Source organism: Octopus sinensis, linkage group LG24, assembly GCF_006345805.1.
Source record: "Octopus sinensis linkage group LG24, ASM634580v1, whole genome shotgun sequence".
Classification (NCBI taxonomy): domain Eukaryota; kingdom Metazoa; phylum Mollusca; class Cephalopoda; order Octopoda; family Octopodidae; genus Octopus; species Octopus sinensis.
Window position 1 is genome coordinate 6,619,534 of NC_043020.1, and position 21,171 is coordinate 6,640,704.

Consider the following 21,171-nt stretch of genomic DNA (forward strand, 5'->3'; position numbering starts at 1 on the left):
CGTTGCCAGCATCGCCTGGCCCCGTGCCGGTGACACGTAAAAGCACCATCCGTTCGTGTCCGTTGCCAGCATCGCCTGGCCCCGTGCCGGTGACACGTAAAAGCACCATCCGTTCGTGTCCGTTGCCAGCATCGCCTGGCCCCGTGCCGGTGACACGTAAAAGCACCATCCGTTCGTTCGTGTCGTTGCCAGCATCGCTGGCCCCGTGCCGGTGACACGTAAAAGCACCATCCGTTTGTGGCCGTTGCCAGCATTGCCTGGCCCCGTGCCGGTGACACGTAAAAGCACCATCCGTTCGTGTCCGTTGCCAGCCTCGCCTGGCCCCGTGCCGGTGACACGTAAAAGCACCATCCGTTTGTGTCCGTTGCCAGCTCTGTCTGGCACCTGTGCGGGTGGCACGTAAAAAGCACCCACTACACTCATGGAGTGGTTGGCGTTAGGAAGGGCATCCAGCCGTAGAAACACTGCCAGATCTGACTGGGCCTGACGAAGCCTTCCAGCTTCGCAGACCCCAGTTGAACCATCCAACCCATGCTAGCATGGAAAGCGGACGCTAAATGATGATGATGATGATGATGAAATCATATTTCTACAATATACAAAACACTAACAATTTTTTTTTTACGCAATCCCTAATAATATTTAATTAGAAAAATAGGGTTTTTTAAAACATCAAATGGCTACGGGCATCCACCCGAGTAAAGCAGGAATCCAAGGGATCCAGAGATAAAAAAAAATAAAAGTTGAGAACTACAGAATTACATTAACACTGTCCAATATAGTGAACGAGTTTAGGGATCAGTTATGGTATTAAGGAGGATTTAAAGGGATTAGATCAAACAAAAATGAAAAATATAAAATACAGTCAGAGCTCAACAGAAAAGGATTACAAAAGCAGCTTATCTTGTAATCCTTTGTTTCAGTTTTTGGACTGTGGCCATGCTGGGGCACTGCCTTGAAGGGTTTTAGTGAAAGAAATTGACCTTGGTACTTGTGTTTTAAGCTTTCTACTTATATTGGTGGTCTGATCTCTTTTGCTGAACTACTAAGTTACAGGGGTGCAAACAAACCAACACCAGTTGTCAGGTGGTAGTGACGGCAAACGTAACAGAAAGCCAGAAAGACACACATATACATTATATATATATATGTGTGTGTGTGTGTGTGTGTGTGTGCGTGTGTATATATATATATATAAAACTATTATCGTTTAACATCCGCTTTCCATGCTGGCATGGGTTGGACAGTTCGACTGAGATCTGGAAAGCCAGTGGGCTGCACCATGCTCCAATCTCATCCGACAATGTTTCTATAGCTGGATGCCCTTCCTAACACCAACTACTCTGAGAGTGTAGTGGGTGATTTTTACGTGCCACCAGCATGGGAGCCAGTCAGGGGGCACTGGCATCAACCACATTCGGACAGTGCTTTTTACATGCCACCAGCACAGAAGCCAATCAGTTGGCACTGGCCACAGCTAGTGCTCCAGCATGGCCGCAGTCAAATGACTGAAACAAGTAAAAGAATATATATCGATTATTATTGCAACTAACGCTGTGGAATTCCTGAAGTAGATCCAGCAGAAATGTACCCCAACTGTGGATGACAACAGGTAGCCCAAACCATGCCAGTGCTTTACTTAACACATCAGTACACTAACTAAGTCCACAAGTCCAAAAAAAACACATATATTTAAATATATCTGTAAAATAATATGTGACAATTATTCAGTAGCCAAGATAAAACTCTGAGTTTCGGATGCCGAGGTGGAAATCCACACCACCATCTCTTCGGTTATCTGGCCATCTGAAAAACCCTCTATTTACATAATATTGAGGTCTCTTTCTTTCTTAATATTGGCATTAGTACATTCTATAGACTATCAGTCATTTCATTAGCCGTACATAGAAAAAATACACATCTGCTGTGTCTGTATTCATGGAGATATTCAGGACTCTGCAAGTGCTACAAGTATATCCTTTTCGACTCTAGGCACAAGGTCTGAAATTTTTGGGGAGCATGCCAGTTGATTAGATTGACACCAGGAAGCAACTGGTACTTAATTTATCGACCCCAAAAAGATGACCCTGGCAGAATTTGAACTCAGAATGTAAAGACAGATGGAATACTGCTATGCATTTTGCCCAGCGTGCCAACATTTCTGCCAGCTTGCCGCATTAAATAGCTACCATTATTCTTTTCTTTTCTACTCTAGGCACAAGGCCAGAAATTTTGTGGAGTGGTGAGTGGAGAGGGGGCAGTCGATTAGATTGACCCCAGTATGCAACTGGTACTTAATTTATCGACCCCAAAAGGATTAAAGGCAGTTGACCTCGGCAGAATTTGAACTCGGAACGTAAAGACAGATGAAATACCTATTTCTTTACTACCCACAAGGGGCTAAACACAGAGAGGACACACAAGGACAGACAAAGGGATTAAGTCGATTACATCAACCCCAGTGCGTAACTGGTACTTAATTTATCAACCCCAAAAGGATGAAAGGCAAAGTCGATCTCGGCGGAATTTGAACTCACAACATAACGGCAGACAAAATACCGCTAAGCATTTCGCCGGGCGTGCTAACGTCTCTGCCAGCTTGCCGCCTTAGAGTGCGATAAATATATCAACCAAACCTAGTGAACCTCACCACAGAATCGGTGATTCCTCACCAAGCAGAGTTGTATCACTAGCCACTCTTAGGTACTGAATTTATTAATGCTTTATTTAATCTGCCGTGTGAACATATGTGCACCAAACCCTGCGTGAGCGTATACTTATATCAGTGTAAATTAGTATGAATGAGTGTACGTATGCCAGACAACGTAAGTGAGGGCATTTGTACATCCACATCTGCTAACTGTTATATTTAATACTCTTTTCGCTGTGTTGTGTATTTGTTTCTTTTTGCATCTGATATTTGTTATTGATCTTCTATAATAATGAGGCTGAATTCTTTAATTAGCTGCTTCTGTATACACATACCAAGAAGAAATTTTGCAGAACAGATATTGTTTTAACGAGATAGGCGCAGGAGTGGCTGTGTGGTAAGTAGCTTGCTTACCAACCACATGGTTCTGGGTTCAGTCCCACTGTGTGGCACCTTGGGCAAGTGTCTTCTACTATAACCTTGGGCCAACCAAAGCCTTGTGAGTGGATTTGGTAGACGGAAACTGAAAGAAGCCCGTCGTATATGTATACGTTTGTGTATTTAGACCTACACGAGCGTCAAATACACGTGCGGTTTAACTGATTGCACTTGTAGTTATGCCTCAAATTCCCCGCGAAAAGCATGCTAAGATTCATTGGAAACGTATACTGCACAGAATAAAATATTCACTGCCACATAACTAAATTTATAATTTTATAAATGAGGGTGAAAAATTGATATTTATTTAATAATACCATTAATTTAACACCAAGTGGCTTAGCACAAAAAACTAGGGAGATAATACAAATTTATACATAAATTATTAGTGAGTTACCACTATGTGGATAGCTCTAGTGCTAAAAATAGCTCCGATAGTATAGCCACAGAAAAGATGTTTCCAATTAGAAATAACATTACATTTAACGGAAGGAAAGTGAAATATAACGAATAAATAGATTGACCCTGAACAATTGTTTCATTACTAATGTAATATGTAATTTTACTTACATAGACATCTATTATCTCCCTAGTTTTTTGTGCTAAGCCACTTGGTGTTAAGTTAATGGTATTATTAAATAAATATCAATTTTTCACCCTCATTTATAAAATTATAAATTTAGTTATGCGGCAGTGAATATTTTATTCTGTGCAGTATACGTTTCCAATGAGTCTTAGCATGCTTTTCGCGGGGAATTTGAGGCATAACTACAAGTGCAATCAGTTAAACCGCACGTGTATTTGACGCTCGTGTAGGTCTAATTAATTGTATTTAAGACCCTGGTCGAACCGTCCAACCCATGCTAGCATGGAAAACGGACGTTAAACAATGATGATGATGATGATGATTATATATATATATATATAGGGCTTCTTTCAGTTTCCATCTTCAAAATTTGCTCACAAGGCATTGGTTGGCTCTTGGCTATAGTAGAAGGCATTTAACCATGGTGCCATGCAGTGGGACTGAACACAAGACCACACAGTTGCAAAGAAGGCTTCTTAACCACACAGCCATGGTTGGTCCTTTATTTTAACCAATCCGAAAAAGACAAAAGGGGGCACAGTCAAGTTGGGCTGGATTTGAACCCAAGCAGCACAGATCTGGAACGAAAATACTGCAACATATTTTGTCTTCGGCGCTAATGACTGCTAATTCACCACATGTCTAACAGTGAACGCAACACTCACCACAGACTGATGGTAGTGAACACAATGGTGAACAACCAAACAAGGACTGAGGGAGGGGAGTAGTAAACAGAAAGAAAAAAAGAAATTAAAAAACGAAAAGTAAAACAAACCAACAACAATACTCACCCATTTGATATGATAAACCTCGAGTTTTATATTATTTATATTTGACCATGTCTCCAGTTCTGGCTGAATCTAAAAGATAAGAAAAGAGAGGGTAATCAGAATAGCTGAGATCAGAGATGTGGGTGAATGATACAGGGGTTATAATAATAAAAATAATTGCAGCGTGGAAGGTGTTTGTAAGCCATTTAAGAAACATACAAAAGCCATTCGATTCACTTCAACATTTAAGTTTAATTTGTCAAAATATTTTCGTCGCTTTAAGACCGCGACCTGTTCACTGACGTCAGTGAACAGGTCGCGGATTTTAGCGACGAAAATATTTTGACAAATTAAACCTAAATGTTGAAGTGAATCGAACGGCTTTTGTGTGTTTCTTTAAGTTTAATTTGTCAAAATATTTTCGTCGCTAAAATCCGCGACCTATTCACTGACGTCAGTGAACAGGTTGTGGTCTTAAAGCGATGAAAATATTTTGACAAATTAAGCTTAAATGTTGAAGTGAATCGAACGGCTTTTGTGTGTTTCTTATATGGCTTACAAACACCTTCCACGCTGCAATTGTTTTCGTTCCAGCACACGATCTCAGATCAAATCACTTGCTATGCAAGTACATCTCCGTAATAATAAAAATATGTTATAATAACGTTGGTGAGATTAAGAGAGAGGTGGCTGCCTTCCGAGATATACATAGGCAGAAAATATATAAAAGGCAGCGAGCTGGCAGAAACGTTAGCGCGCTGGGCGAAATGCTTATCGGTATTTCATCTCGTCTACGTTTTGAGTTCAAATTCCGCCGAGGTCGACTTTGCCTTTCATCCTTTCGGGGTCGATAAATTAAGTACCAGTTACGCACTGGGGTCGATGTAATCGACTTAATCCCTTTGTCTGTCCTTGTTTGTCCTCTCTATGTTTAGCCACTTGTGGGCAATACAGAAATAAGAAAATATATACAGTGCTATCATAGATAGGAGAGCTGGCAGAAATGTTAGCACACTGGGCGAAATGCTTAGCAGTATTTCGTCTGCTGTTACGTTCTGAGTTCAAATTCTGCCGAGGTCAACTTTGACTTTCATCCTTTTGGGGTTGATAAATTAAGTAGCAGTTATGCACTGGAGGCGATGTAATCAACTTAATCCGTTTGTCTGTCCTTGTTTGTCCTCTCTGTGTTTAGCCCCTTGTGGGTAGTAAAGAAATAGGTATTTCGTCTGGCATTACGTTTTGAGTTCAAATTCTGCCGAGGTCGACTTTGCCTTTCATCCTTTTGGGGTCGATAAATTAAATACCAGTTATGCACTGGGGTTGATGTAATCGACTTATTTGTCCCCTCTGTATTTAGCCCCTTGTGGGCAATAAAGAAATAAGAAAATATATACAGTTAAGAATACCTGAGATCAGAGAGGTGGGTGAATGATACAGGGGTTATAATAATAAAAATTAAGTTATAGCAATGTTGGTGAGATTCAGAGAGAGGTAGCTGCCTTCCGAGATATACATAGGCAGAAAATATATACAGTGCCATCATAGATAGGTGTAAATGTAAAAGAATATATGAAGTATCTTACAGAGGTTTGCAGGGTACTTTTGTAGAGACAGTTCTAAATGTTCTAGATTCTTGTAATTTTGGTATACCATTACTAGACATCTAAATACGCTGACCTGCTAACTTTTGTTATTCCGGATTGAAGGTTGTAACTATTTTGAACACGCTCTATTAAGCACGGCTTGTCACAGCTGACTAGTTTGCAGAATGCAGCCAGGATATGAAAGCAGTTTGGAAGTTCACTGTGCAATAGAGTCTTTGTGTTAAACTGAGCAAAAATGTTACAGGAAATGATGAAAGGCTCCAGACTGGTCGTAGATTAACTTTTTCATTGGCACAAGGGATTCAAGGACGGTAGAGGGGTCGTAAGAGACGATGAAAAGTGTGGCAAGAAGAGTGATGTCAGAATATCAAAAACGGTTGATCGAAATCGATCAAAAAAAATCAAAGGAAATTGTAGTTGTGATACCAGTGCCGGTGGCACGTAAAAAGATCCATCTGAACATGGCTGTTGCCAGCGCCACCTCAACTGGCCTCCGTGCCGGTGGAACCTAAAACGTACCAACCGATCGTGGTCATTGCCAGCGTCGCCTGGCACCTGTGCTGGTGGCACGTAAAAAGCACAATTTGAACGTGGCCGATGCCAGTGTTGCCTTGACTGGCTTCCGTGCAGGTGGCACGTAAAAAAGCACCCACTACACTCACGGAGTGGTTGGCGTTAGGAAGGGCATCCAGCTGTAGAAACACTGCCATATCAGACTGGAGCTTGGTGCAGCCTCCCGGCTTCCCAGATCCCGGTCAAGCCATCCAACCCATGCTAGCATGGAAAGCAGACGTTAAACGACGATGATGATGATGAGGTAATTTGCCATATTCTTTATGAAGACTGTTTTGTGCCTATGAAGACAATAAGCAGACAGTTTGGAGTTAGGGAGGCAACGGTACACAGAATTGTTCCTGAAGATCTGGACAAGCGCAAGATTTCTGCAATGTTTGTACATGTATATATATGCATATATATATATATACACACACACACATATATATATACACACACACATATATACACACACACACATATATACACACACACACACACACACACACACACACATATATATATACACACACACACACACACACACACATATATATACACACACACACACATATATATATATTGGTAAAAATGGTAAGATAACAAAAGAAAGAAAGAGACCTCAATATTATGTAAATAGAGGAATTTATCTGTAAAGTAATATGTTACCAATATTCAATAGTCAAGATAAAACTCCGAGTTTCAGATGCCAAAGTGGAAATCCACAACACCATGAGTTTTATCTTGACTATTGAATAATGGTAACATATTAATTTACAGATATATATATATATATATATATATACAAGATAAGAAAATTGAGAAATACATCTAAATCAAATATCAATTACCAGATAATACTCAATCACATACTTTGGTGGTTTAATAAAGTATGTGATTGAGTATTATCTGGTAATTGATATTTGATTTAGATGTATTTCTCCATTTTCTTATCTTCTATTAGTAATTTGTGGTAAATCATTTTACCTTTGCCCATATAATACAGTAAATGAATTGATTACATCGCAATCATTAACATTTATGTATTAACTTTGTTGGGTACTTCACTAGCAGTATATTGGATATATGTTATCCCATAGAGGGTTGCATTTACAACCCCTATCTCAATTTGTATATATATATATATATATATATATTATATATATATATATAACGTTTATATACTTGTTTTGCAAGATTTTTGATGTGAAATCGTATGTTGAAACAGATGTTGTATTTCGGAATGGTCATTTTGCCAGTTAAGCCAATAAAAACACACGCACTATATATTTGGTGTTACTTTGCTTCAGTGTTATTTATTTTTTACATTAATCTTAATCTTATTTCGGCCAGAGTTCTTTCGTCACACTCCTGTGACCTCATCAGTGGTCCTTTGCTTTCTTCTTTCTTATTTGTGTGTCTCTCCTTACTAACCGTCAGGTATTTTGTATTTCTATTGTATGTGTCTTCATTTGCGCATGCTTATATCTCTATGTGCGTCTATGTTTAGTTAGTGTGTGTGTGGGGGGAAGTGCCTGTAATATTTGTATCTCCTGTTTATATACGTTTGTGTAATTTGCTTTTGTTTATTATATATGTATGTCTCCATAGTTTTGTGTTAACAGGAAGTGTGTGTGTGTGTGTATATATGGTATTGTTATAAATATATGTAAACACAGTGTCTTTACATAATATAGATAAACATGATATATATAAGGTCAACATAGCTTTGTTTAAATAGGCGGAAGATATTCAGTGTCTTCGTAAATGTGTAAACACAAAGTGTGTGTGTGTGTGCGTGTAGGATCAAATCTCATTTGTGAACCCATGGAAAATGAACCCCCACAAACTATAGTGCCTGTATGTCTGTGCACACCTTTCAGTACCGTGTATGCCAGAAGGTCTGCAAGTCTAACGGAGGCCTTAAAAAGCATTTTAAATCTACAAAGATCAGAACTTAACTGCAGCTCTTAGTGGTTCAAATTGGTTAAGCAGTCTATGTGGGTGTCTTTTCAGAACACTGTCTGGTTTAAAAAGCCACATCAGACACCATGATGGTTCTAAGGTGTAGATACAGGAGGTGGTCAAACTCTGCATAAGGAGTAGACAAACACCACCATATATATATATATATATATATCATCATCATCATCATCATTGTTTAACATCCGCTTTCCATGCTAGCATGGGTTGGACGATTTTGACTGAGGGCTGGCGAGCCAGATGGCTGCACCAGGCTGCAATCTTGATCTGGCAGAGTTTCTACAGCTGGATGCCCTTCCTAACGCCATATATATATATACATACATACATACAGGGTGTGATGGGTAATTTGTTGCCATATTATATTTTTAATTTTGTGCATGCACCGTGTTTGTTTTTGATTTTGTTGACTACACAGTATTGTAGGGTCAGTTGGGCACTGTCTGTTAGAAAAACAGTACCATAATGAAATTCACCCTGCCAGAAATTTGGAAAAAACCTGCTGTACTGCTTGGCATTTGCACCAGAAGTGCCAATATGAACAGATGGTGAACACACAGAATAACCATTGGCTGGCTGTGTCCCCAAAACATGTATAAAGAGTGATAAAAATCAAACACCCAGTCATCATGATGGTGTTTGGAGTGATCAGTAGTGATGCTGATGTTATGCCTCCATTCATCTTCCCACACAGCCTCAGACTCAATACAGAGGTTTACATCAAGTGCTGGAGGAAGTAGTGCTGCTTTAGGTGAAGAGGTTAGCCGCTTGAAGACCCTATGTCTGGCAAAGGACTCTGCACCATGCCACACATGCAGGAGAACCTAACCATGGCTGTCTGACAATTCCTGCAACCACATCACCCCTAACATCTCGCCACCTAACTCCCCAGACTGCAAGCCCCTTGATTATTATGCGTGGGGTGCAGTTGAGCGAGAGACCAACAAAACTCCTTTTAACACCAAACATGAACTGAAGGCAGGGATTATGGCAGCATTCACCAACTTAAACAAGGACACCATCCAGACAGGTTGCAGGAGATTCTGAAGTCGTCTGGAGGCCATGGTTGAAACCAATGGTGATTTTATTGAATAAATTTACTCTTTAGTATTCCAAGATATCTTTATGTAATTTTGGTAAATATATTGGTTAAAATGAGATGTCAGTGTTAATTTCATTTTTGCATAATTTAAACAACAATAGATTCACCATACCCAGTGTATGTGCGTGTGTGTATGTATGTATATATATATATATATATATATATATATATATATATATATATATATACATATACACACACACACATATATATATATATAGTACCATTTTTGTCTTCACGGATACATTTGGACAGAGATTATATCTAATGTCTCTTTTTCTCATGCTTCAATGGCTTGGAATGTGTTGTCTTTAGTTGGATCAGTTCATTTTAAAAGCAGACACAAAGATTCTTATCAATAATTAGAAATTCTATGCAGGAGGAGTGGAAAATGGCTTTTTCGTTTTTTTTTTATTTTCCCCCTCTTGTTTAGCCAGACAGAGGATATGTTTTGTATGATCAGGAAGAATATATTTTATTATCGTAACACACAAGTGCAGGTGTGGCTGTGTGCTAAATAGCTTGCTTAACAACTGCACAGTTCTGTGCTCAATCCCACTGCATGGCACCTTGGCCAAGTGTCTTCTTTTATAGCCTTGGGCTGACCAAGGTCTTGTGAATGGATTTGGTAGATGGAAACTGAAAGAAGCCCATCGTATATATATATCCTCATTATCATCATTGTTAAACGTCCGTTCTCCATGCTAGCATGGGTTGGACGGTTCGACCGGGGATCTGGAAAGCCAGAAGGCTGCACCAGGCTCCAATCTTGATCTGGTAGAGTTTCTACAGCTGGATGCCCTTCCTAACGCCAACCACTCCGAGAGTGTAGCAAGGCTGGCAACGGCCACGATCGGATTGGTGCTTTTTACGTGCCACCGGCATGGAAGCCAGTCAAGGCGGCACTGGCATTGGCCACATTCGGATGATGCTTTTTACGTGCCACCGGCATGGAAGCCAGTCAAGGCGGCACTGGCATTGGCCACATTCGGATGATGCTTTTTACGTGCCACCGGCATGGAAGCCAGTCAAGGCGGCACTGGCATTGGCCACATTCGGATGATGCTTTTTACGTGCCACCAGCATGGAAGCCAGTCAAGGCGGCACTGGCATTGGCCACATTCGGATGATGCTTTTTACGTGCCACCGGCATGGAAGCCAGTCAAGGCGGCACTGGCATTGGCCACATTCGGATGATGCTTTTTACGTGCCACCGGCATGGAAGCCAGTCAAGGCGGCACTGGCATTGGCCACATTCGGATGATGCTTTTTACGTGCCACCGGCATGGAAGCCAGTCAAGGCGGCACTGGCATTGGCCACATTCGGATGATGCTTTTTACGTGCCACCGGCACAGGTTTCACAACTGCAGTTTCTATTGATCATATATATATATATATTTGCGTGTGTGTATATATCTGTGTGCGTATTTTTGTGATTACGTTTGTTCCTCCCCACCACTTGACAACCTATGTTGGTGTGTTTATGTCCCTGTAACCTAGCAGTGCAGCAAAAGAGACTGATTCAATAAATATCAGGCTCAAAAAGAAAATAAGTTCTGGAGTTGATACATTCGACTAAGAATTCTTGAAGGCGTTGTCCCAGCATGGCCGTAGTCTAATGACCGAAACAAGTAAAAGATAAAAGATACATACACATATGATATACGTGTAAACTGGGGCCACATAAAAATCACCACATGCACTCTGTAAAGTGGTTGGTGTTAGGAAGGGCATTCAGCCACAGAAACCAAACCAAATTGGAACCTGGTGCAGCTTCCCAGCTGCCAGCTCTGGTCAAACCATCCAACCCATGCCAGCATGGAAAAGCAGACACTAATGGGTGATGAAACACACAGAAGGAAGACGTATATACAGGATCTCCAGTCTTGTGTGAGTAGGCAGAATATGAATGTGTGATTTTATATATGTGGATATATGTATTTGTGCATGCGAGAAGAAAAAACAATTTCACTGTTCTCTTAAGCCTTTCAGTACCAACTAAAGTTCACCCTTGGTTCTGTGAAATAACCTTGTTTTAACCCTTTCGTTACCATATTTCTGTTGAGATGCTCTGTGTTTCTTCCAATTACTTTAAATATAACAAAGAATTTAGTAAAATAACTTGGTTAACATTCAGCTAGTGTTAGGAACATAAATTGTGATTAAGGTTTGGTGGAAGATTTTAATTCAAAACTTATGAAAACAAGACATTTGTACTCAGAGACAGAGCCGGTTTCAGCCAGTTTGGTAACGAAAGGGTTAAGATCTAAATTAAAATCTTTCACCAGAATTTCATGGTAATTTATGTTCTAAACCCCAGATTAATAATCCCTTCTGCTATAGGCACAAGGCCTGAAATGCTTGGGAGAAGGGGTAAGTTGATTACATCAACCCCAGTATGCAACTGGTACTTAATTTATCCACCCCGAAAGGATGAAAGGCAAAGTCTACCCCGGCGGAACTTGAACTCAGAACATAATGGCAGATGAAATACCTATTTCTTTACTACCCATAAGAAGCTAAACACAGAGGACAAACAAGGACAGACAAATGGATTAAGTGGATTATATCGACCCCAGTGCATAACTGGTACTTATTTAATCGACCCCGAAAGGATGAAAGGCGAAGTCGACCTCAGCAGAACTTGAACTCAGAACACAGCGGCAGACGAAATACTGCTAAGCATTTCGTCCGACATGCTAATGGTTCTGCCAGCTCGCTGCCTTTTAATGACAAAGCTATTTGACTAAATTCTTTGTTTTCAAAATTAACTGAAGCCAAGTTTATTTCAACAGGGATATGGTAACATAAGGGTTAAAGTGATCTAAGTTAAAACCTTCCATCAAAATATGCTAATTTATGTTCCAAACACCAGCTTTATAATGAGAAAGTTAATTTACTAAATATATTGTTTCAAAATTTATAGAAAGAAAAGCAGTCCATTTCAACAGAAATATGGTAACAAAAGGGTTAATCATCATCATCATCATCATCATCGTTTAGCGTCCGTTTTCCATGCTAGCATGGGTTGGACGGTTCAACTGGGGTCTGGGAAGCCAGAAGGCTGCACCAGGCTCCAGTCTGATCTGGCAGTGTTTCTACGGCTGGATGCCCTTCCTAACGCCAACCACTCCATGAGTGTAGTGGGTGCTTTTTACGTGCCAGACGAGTCTGGCAAACGGCGACGAACGGATGGTGCTTTTTACATGCCACCGGCATAGGGGCCAGGCGAGGCTGGCAACGGCCACGAACGGATGGTGCTTTTTACGTGCCACCGGCACGAGGCCAGTCGGGGCAGCGCTGGCAACGGCCACGTTCGGATCGTACTCTTACGTGCCACCGGCACTGGTAACTCAGCTTCAATTTCCATTGATCGATTTCGATTCTGATTAATGTGATCGAAATTAAAACCTTTGTATTTTAAAAGAAGTATTGTAACAAAGGGATTAATTTAAAGTTGCTAAACAGACCAGACAAAAAAAAAAAAAAACTGCTACTTGCCTCTTTCCGGAGTAATTCTCTTTCTGAAAAGAAGTCCTCAGCATAGCTTGTAATGAAAAACTTGACGCGAGTCGATTCTTCGGAATGGTCTCCTCTGGATAGGGCACACGCCATTATGCATTCAGGTGTGTCGGTGGTCAAAGTTGTCCGATTGTAGAGATCCACCTTGGTGAGACTGTGACATTCTTCACCATATTATCTAGAAAGGGGACAGAGAAGGAGAAATGATGATGATGATGATGATGGCAATAATCAAAATAATTCTAAGTACTTGTTGCATACTGGGGTTGATGTAATCAACTTACCCCTCCCCAAAGCATTTCAGGCCTTGTGCCTATAATTCTAATTTTGGCACAAAGCAAGAAATTTTGAGGGGAGGGGGTGAGTTGATTAAATCGACCCAGTGTAAAAGACAAAAGTGAATTCCAGGGCCTAATGAATGAAATAGACCAGTGGTTCTCAACCAGGGGTCATATAACATTTTGGTGGGGTCCACACAACAAAATAGTAAATTAGAGACCCACAATAATATTTTAAGGGCCCCCGAAAAAATATTGCTTTAGATCAGTGTTTCTCAACCTTTTGACCCTTGCGTAACCCTTAAAATAAATAACATGTCTCAAGGAACCCCTACACAAAAAATATATATACCATATCTTTCTCATATTTGGAATTGACCCCAGTACTTATTTCTTATTTTTAACCCTGATGCTTCAATCAGTCCCTTTTGCTTAACTGCTAAGTGACAGAGACATAAATATACCAACACCAGTTGTCAAGCTGTGGTGGGAGACAAACACAGGTACATGCACACTGATATATATATATATATATATACGTGTGTGTATAAATGTACATATTCTCTAATTTGTTTCAGTCATTTTGACTGTGGCCATGATGGAGCACCATCTTTTAGTCAATGAAATCAACTCCTGGACTTATTCTTTTGTAAGCCTGGTACTTGGCCTCTTTTGTCGAACCGCTTAGTTACGGGAATGTAAATACCAAGATCAGTTGTCAAGCGATGGTGTGGGGACAAATACAGACACAAACACACAAATATATACATATATACACACACATAGAGGCTTTTTTCAGTTTCTGTCTACCAAATCCCTTCACAAGTATTTGGTTGGTTTGAGGCTATAGAAGATACACACCCAAGATGCCACACAGTGGGACTGAACCCAGAACCATGTGGTTGGGAAGCAAGCTTCTTACCACACAGCCACGCCTGTGCCTCTCTCTCTCTATATATATAGGGAGAATTCACAAAAAAAACAAGATGAAGACAGGTGGTGTAGACAACAAACAGATGTATTAGTTTAACGCTCGGGAAGTGAAAAAGTCTTTAACGTTTCGAGCCTTTGCTCTTGCACAGAAAGGAACACAGAAAGAAACAGGGAGAGAAAATAAAGAATGGTTTGGTTGGCTTGAGGCTATAGAAGACACTTGCTATATAGACTCTCTCTGTCTCTGTATCTCTCTCTCTCTCTCTATATATATATATATATATATTGTCAGTAAATCATAAATCTGAAAGAGAAGAACACTAAGTTATAGAACAAGAGTATTTAGAGAAAGATGGTTATGGCTGGTTGAAGTGGTTACCTAGGATTCTGTGTATATATATACACACACACACACACACGGGCTTCTTTCAGTTTCTGTCTACCAAGTCCACTCATGAGGCTTTGGTTGGCCTAAGGCTACAATACAAGACACTTGCCCAAGGTGCCACACAGTGGGACTGAACCTGGAATCACATGGTTGTGAAGCAAACTTCTTACCACACAGCCATATATATATATATATATATATATATATATATATTACATACACAAGCACTTCTTTCACTACACACACACACAATGCACTTCCACGCAGTTTTCCTCTTCCAGATTCACTCACAAGATTTTGGTCAGCCCAGGGTTAAAGAAGACACTTGCCCAAGGTGTCTCAAAGTGGGACTGAACCAGAGACCACATGGTTGAAAGGCAAATATTTTAACCACACAGCCATGCCTCCTCACCAACAGCAATGAGCCAACAAGGAAGTCTCTATGTGGTTACACTGCTTACTAGAAATAGCAGCCAAATCTCCTTCAAACTTCATTGTAGCACCTTAGAAAGAACATTTTGGAGAATGTGGTGCTGAGTACGCTAATACTGAAACAGGACAGGATGGTCATGGTTGGAATATCTTTGACGATAATTCTACTTGATCAGAGCTGACCGAGGGCAATTAACAAAACAACTACGTAATAAGTTTAATATGGGAGCAGTCAATATTTTGATGGTCATTTGGTTGGTCAACAACAACATATGTGATGGTTGTGTTGGTACTGGGAATGGCAGCGGTGGGGGTGATGGTGGTGGCGATAGTGGTGATGGTGATGATGACGGTGATGATGACGGTGATGATGATGGTGGTGGTGATGATGGTGATAATGATGGTGGTGGTGATGATGATAGTGATGATGACGGTGATGATGATGGTGGTGGTGATGATGATAGTGATGATGGTGGTGGTGATGATGGTGATGATGATGATGACGGTGATGATGATGATGATGATGATGGTGGTGATGATGGTGGTGTGATGGTGGTGATGATAGTGATGATGGTGGTGGTGATGATGGTAATGATGGTGGTGGTGGTGATGATGATAATGGTGGTGATGATGATGGTGATGATGATGGTGGCGGTGATGATGATGATGGTGGTGGGGTGGTGGTGATGATGATGATGGTGGTGGTGGTGATAATGGCGATAGTGATGGTGATAATGGTGGTGGTGGTTGTGATGGTGATGATGGTGGTGATGATAATGGTGGTGATGATGATGATGATGATAATGGTGATGATGATGGTGGTGATAATGGCGATAGTGATGGTGATGATGATAATGGATCGTTGCAGTGATGGTAGTGGTGGTGGTGATAGTGATAATGAAGATGATGGACCATTGCAGTGTTGCTGATGAGGATGATGCTGCTGCTGCTGCTGTGGCAGCCATTTATCCCCCCCTAAAAAGCTTCTCCATCATGAAACAAATCATTTCCACTTCCCTGCTTCTTTCTCTCCCAACACATCTTCTTCCACCGACAAAACAATGGACTCACAACAGCTCCTCATATATGCTGTGTGTGCGTGCGTGCATTTGTATGTGCATGTGTGTGTGTGTGTGTGTGAGTATGCCTGTATTTGTGTATGCTTGTACATGTGTGTGTGTTGTGTGTGCTGTGTATGTATTTGTGTCTATACATGTGTATGTATATATGTGTTTATGTGGGTATATGCCTGTATTTGTGTGTGCATGCTTGTGTGTGTCCCTATGTGTGTGTGTATGTCTATGTGTGCATGTGTCCATATATGTATGTCTGTATATGTGTGTGTGTGTGTGAATGTCTATGTGTGTGTGTATGTCTATATATATGTGTGTGTGTGAATGTGTGTATGTGTGTGAATGTCTGGTGTGTGTGTGAATGTGTGTATGTGTGTGAATGTCTGTGTGTGTGTGTGTGTGTATGTCTATATATATGTGTGTGTGTGTGAATGTCTGTATATATATATGTGTGTGTGTGTGAATGTTTATATGTGTGTGTGTATGTGTGTGAATGTCTGTATATATATATGTGTGTGAATGTCTATGTATGTGTGTGTGAATGTCTGTCTGTGTGTGTGTGAATGTCTGTATATATATATGTTTTGTATGGTTAATTTTGTGTATTTGTGTGTATTTGGAGATATGTGCGAATGCGTGTGGAAACAGCCGTGTGTGTGTGTGTGTGTGTGTGTGCGTGAGAGAGAGAGAGAGAGGGATGGAGGGAGGGAGAGATCCAAGAAAAACCAAGTTGAATGAATATTCAGCATCCGTTGAGAGGTGGCGGAGGGGAAGGGTCAGAGTAGCTTTGATAGCAATAACAATAAAAAGCCAACAACAAGCCATCGATGGAGGGGAGTGGTCTGCTGCTCGACCTGCTAGAAATAACAGCCAAATCTACAAATGACAATGAAACAATGCGGACCTCCAGATGACCACAGATTACTAAACATAACAGCCAAATCTTGATGTAACAATGAAGGAAAGGTGCTGTAGCTAGCCGCTTGACTCACTAGAAATGACAGCCGAATATCCTACAAATTACAACGAAGGTGGCTGTGTGGGTGTTCTAGATGGCTACTCAACTTGCTAGAAATAACAGCCAAATCTTGATATAACAATGAAGATAGCCACTTGACTTGCTAGAAATAACAACCAAATATCCTACAAATTACAATGAAGGTGGCTGTGGGGGAGTTCTAGATGGCTACTCAACTTGCTAGAAATAACAGCCAAATTTTCATATAACAATGAAGTGAGAGTGCTGTAGATAGCCACTTGACTCGCTAGAAATAACAGCAATATGTCCCACAAATAATGAAGTGGGGGGTAGGTTCTGGATGGCCACTCAACTTGCTAGAAATAACAGCCAAATCTCCAAATAACAATGACGTGAAGGGGCTGCAAATTGCCATTTTGACGCACTAGAAATAACAATGAAGGGAAGGGGCTGCAAATGGCCATTTTGACACACTAGAAATAACAGCCAAGTCTCCAAATAACAATGAAGGGAAGGGGCTGCAAATGACCATTTTGACGCACTAGAAATAACAGACAAATCTCCAAATAACAATGAAGGGAAGGAGCTGCAAATGGCCATTTTGATTCACTAGAAATAACAGCCAAATCTCCAAATAACCCCATGTATTCAAAAAAAAAAAAAAGAAGGAAAGCCCGTACATAAAGGTAATACACACACATCACCTTCCCTAAAATCGATAGGATGGTCACAATTGGAATAACGATAGGTCTGCTCGATCAGGATTATCCTGGGGCTAAACAACAGCAACCTAGGCTGAACGATCAAATTTAATGCGCAACAAGTGCAGCTGGTGTCATGGAGACTGCAGTCTCTGCGCTCTAATGCACACAACTACTGCGACAAGTCAACTGATTAACCTCAAAACCTCCATGTTGCTCTAACGAGAGAGCAGACAGGCATTCGGTTGATCTGCTAGAAATAACAGTTAAATTTCCCCTCAAAACAGTGCATATCTCTTTACTCTTTTACTTGTTTCAGTCATTTGACTGCGGCCATGCTGGAGCACCGCCTTTAATCGAGCAACTCGACCCCGGGACTTATTCTTTTGTAAGCCCAGTACTTATTCTATCGGTCTCTTTTGCCAAACCGCTAAGTAACGGGGACATAAACACACCAGCATCGGTTGTCAAGCAATGCTAGGGGGACAAACATAGACACACAAACATACACGCACACACACATATATATACATATATACGACGGGCTTCTTTCAGTTTCCACCTACCAAATCCACTCACAAGGCATTGGTCGGCCCGGGGCTATAGTAGAAGACACTTGCCCAAGGTGTCACGCAGTGGGACTGAACCCGGAACCATGTGGTTGGTTAGCAAGCTACTTACCACACAGCCACTCCTGCGCCTATTGTTTTTATATTTTAAAAATTTATTAAGGCACAGATGAGGTTGTATGGGGTAAGAAGTTTGTTTCTCAACCACTTGGGTTCTGGGTTCAGTTCCACTAAGTGGCACCATGGGCAAGTGGCTTTTTACTACAGCTTTGGGCTGACCAAGACTTTGGTAGATGGAAACTGATAGAAGCCTACCATGTGGGTGTGTGTGTATCATCATCATCATCATCATCGTCGTTGTTTAATGTCCGCTTTCCATGCTGGCATGGGTTGGACGGTTTGACTGAGGGCGGCGAGCTGGCAGAGACGTTAGCGCACCAGGCGAAATGATTAGCGGTATTTCGTCTGCCGCTATGTTCTGAGTTCACATTCCGCTGAGGTCGACTCTGCCTTTCATCCTTTCGGGGTCGATTAAATAAGCACCAGTTACGCACTGGGGTCAATGTAATCGACTTAATTCGTTTGTCTCTCCTTGTTTGTCCCCTCTGTGTTTAGCCCCTTGTGGGTAGTAAAGAAATAGGTTTGACTGAGGGCTGGTGAACCAGAAGGCTGCACTAGGCTCAATATGGTCTGGCAAAGTTTCTGCAGCTGGATGCCCTTCCTAACGCCAGCCACTGAGTATAGTGGGTGCTTCTACGTGCCACCGGCACTCGAGCCAGTCAAGTGGTTCTGGCAACAACCACACTCAAAAGGTATTTTTTATGTGCTACCTGCACAGGAGCCAGTCCAGTGGCACTGGCAACAACCATGCTCAAATGTTGATTTTTATGTGCCAGTAAGGAAACGTATGTGTGTGTGTCTCCATTCCACCACTTGACAACTGGTGTTTGTTTATTTACATCCCTGTAATTTAGCAGTTTGGCCAAAAGTGACCGACAGAATAAGCACCATGCTTTAAAAAAAAAAAGTACAAGGATGGATTCATTTGATGAAAAATATTCAAGGCGGTGCCCCAGCATGGCCAGTCTGACTGAAACAAGCAAAAAATTGAAGGACGACTGTGCAAAGGTGGCACATGTGCAACTGTGGCTGTGAGGATAAGAAGCTTGCTTCCCAACCACATAGCTTCAAGATCATGACCATCACCTTTGAAAGTAGTTGAACAGCCAATCCCCACCAGTTGGGATTCACAGTGTGGGTTCCATTGTGTTAGCAGTGCTATAACATCACCTGTTAAAGGTTAGCTTGATAGATTTTTTATAGAAATTTATAGTCACCACTGATTTTTGTTGTTTTGCATCTGAGACAAAATCAGTGGTGGTTAATAATTTCTTCAGAAAGTCTCTGGAGATAATCTTAGCAAATCCTTCGCAACAATTATGCGATGTGAAGACAAGGAGTAACAAACAGATATATATATATATATATATATATATAATATATATATATATATATATATATATATACACACACACACAAATACACTGGTCTAGAGTAGCAGACACTTACCCAAGGTGCCATACAGTGAGACTGAACCTGGTACCATCTGTGTCTCATATCGTCATTACCATCCAGTGTTTTAAATCGGGGTTTTTCCCCGTGTATGTGTGTGTATGTGTGTGTGGATGTGCCTGCATGTCCCCGGATCTACCTCAATGCCATAGCAACTGAGGTAGGCAGGTGCAGCCCACCCCAACCTTTGGGCTGGCTGGTGCTCATTCTCCTTTGCTACCATGAGGCTTTTTTTGGAGCTGGATTTTCTATGGGGAGCATGCCCCTAACTTCAGTTTCTAGACATGAGTGGGCCCAAGGCCAAGGTCTCTACCATGATTTTAAAAAGTGTGATGGAAAACTAGCTCAGGAAGACAAAGATGGATGCTACTCCCTGACCCCTTTCGAAGCTCCCCATCATATATGCATGTGGCTGTGGTAAGTAGTTTGCTTCCCAACCACATTGTTCTGGGTTCAGTCCCACTGCGTGGCACCTTGGCTAAATTTCTTTTACTATAACTGTGGGCCAACCAAAGCCTTCTGAGTGGATCTGGTAGACAGTAACTGTTGTGTGTGTGTCCCACCACTGGTTGACAACCGGTGTTGGTGTGGTTACACCCCCATTGCTTAGAAGTTTGGCAAAAAAGACAGACAGAATAAATGTCAGGCTTAGAAATAAAAAAAAAGTCCTGGGGGTTGATTCATTCAGCAAAAATTCAAAGCGGTGCCCCCCCCCCCCGCATGTCCACATTCTAATGACTAAAATGTGTGAAAGAGTGAGTGAAGAGACAGACAGAAAACTAATCAGATAGACAAGATAGATAGAGAGACAAGATAGATAGATAGACAGACAGGTAGATAGACAGATAGATAGACAAATAGATAGATAGATAAAGATAGATAGATAACTAGATAGATAGATAGATAGATAGAGAAACAGATAGATCAATAGATAGATAGATAGATAGATAGATAGACAGACAGACAGACAGATAAATAGATATATAGATAAATAAATAGATAGATAGATAGACCGACAGATAGATAGACAGACAG

The 21,171-nt window shown here is 41.1% G+C and overlaps 1 protein-coding gene across 1 annotated transcript in view; it reads right to left on the reverse strand.

Annotated features, from left to right (window-relative positions):
• The window catches only part of LOC115223880 (nephrocystin-3), a 123,942-nt gene that overhangs the window by 43,115 nt on the left and 59,656 nt on the right, over window positions 1-21,171 (reverse strand). The window contains exons 2-3 of the mRNA XM_036513079.1: window positions 13,191-13,389; window positions 4,466-4,534 (exon numbers count right to left, since the gene is read on the reverse strand). Of these exons, the coding sequence (XP_036368972.1) occupies window positions 4,466-4,534; window positions 13,191-13,304 (183 nt within the window). The 5' untranslated portion in view covers window positions 13,305-13,389. The remainder of the gene's footprint in view (window positions 1-4,465; window positions 4,535-13,190; window positions 13,390-21,171) is intronic.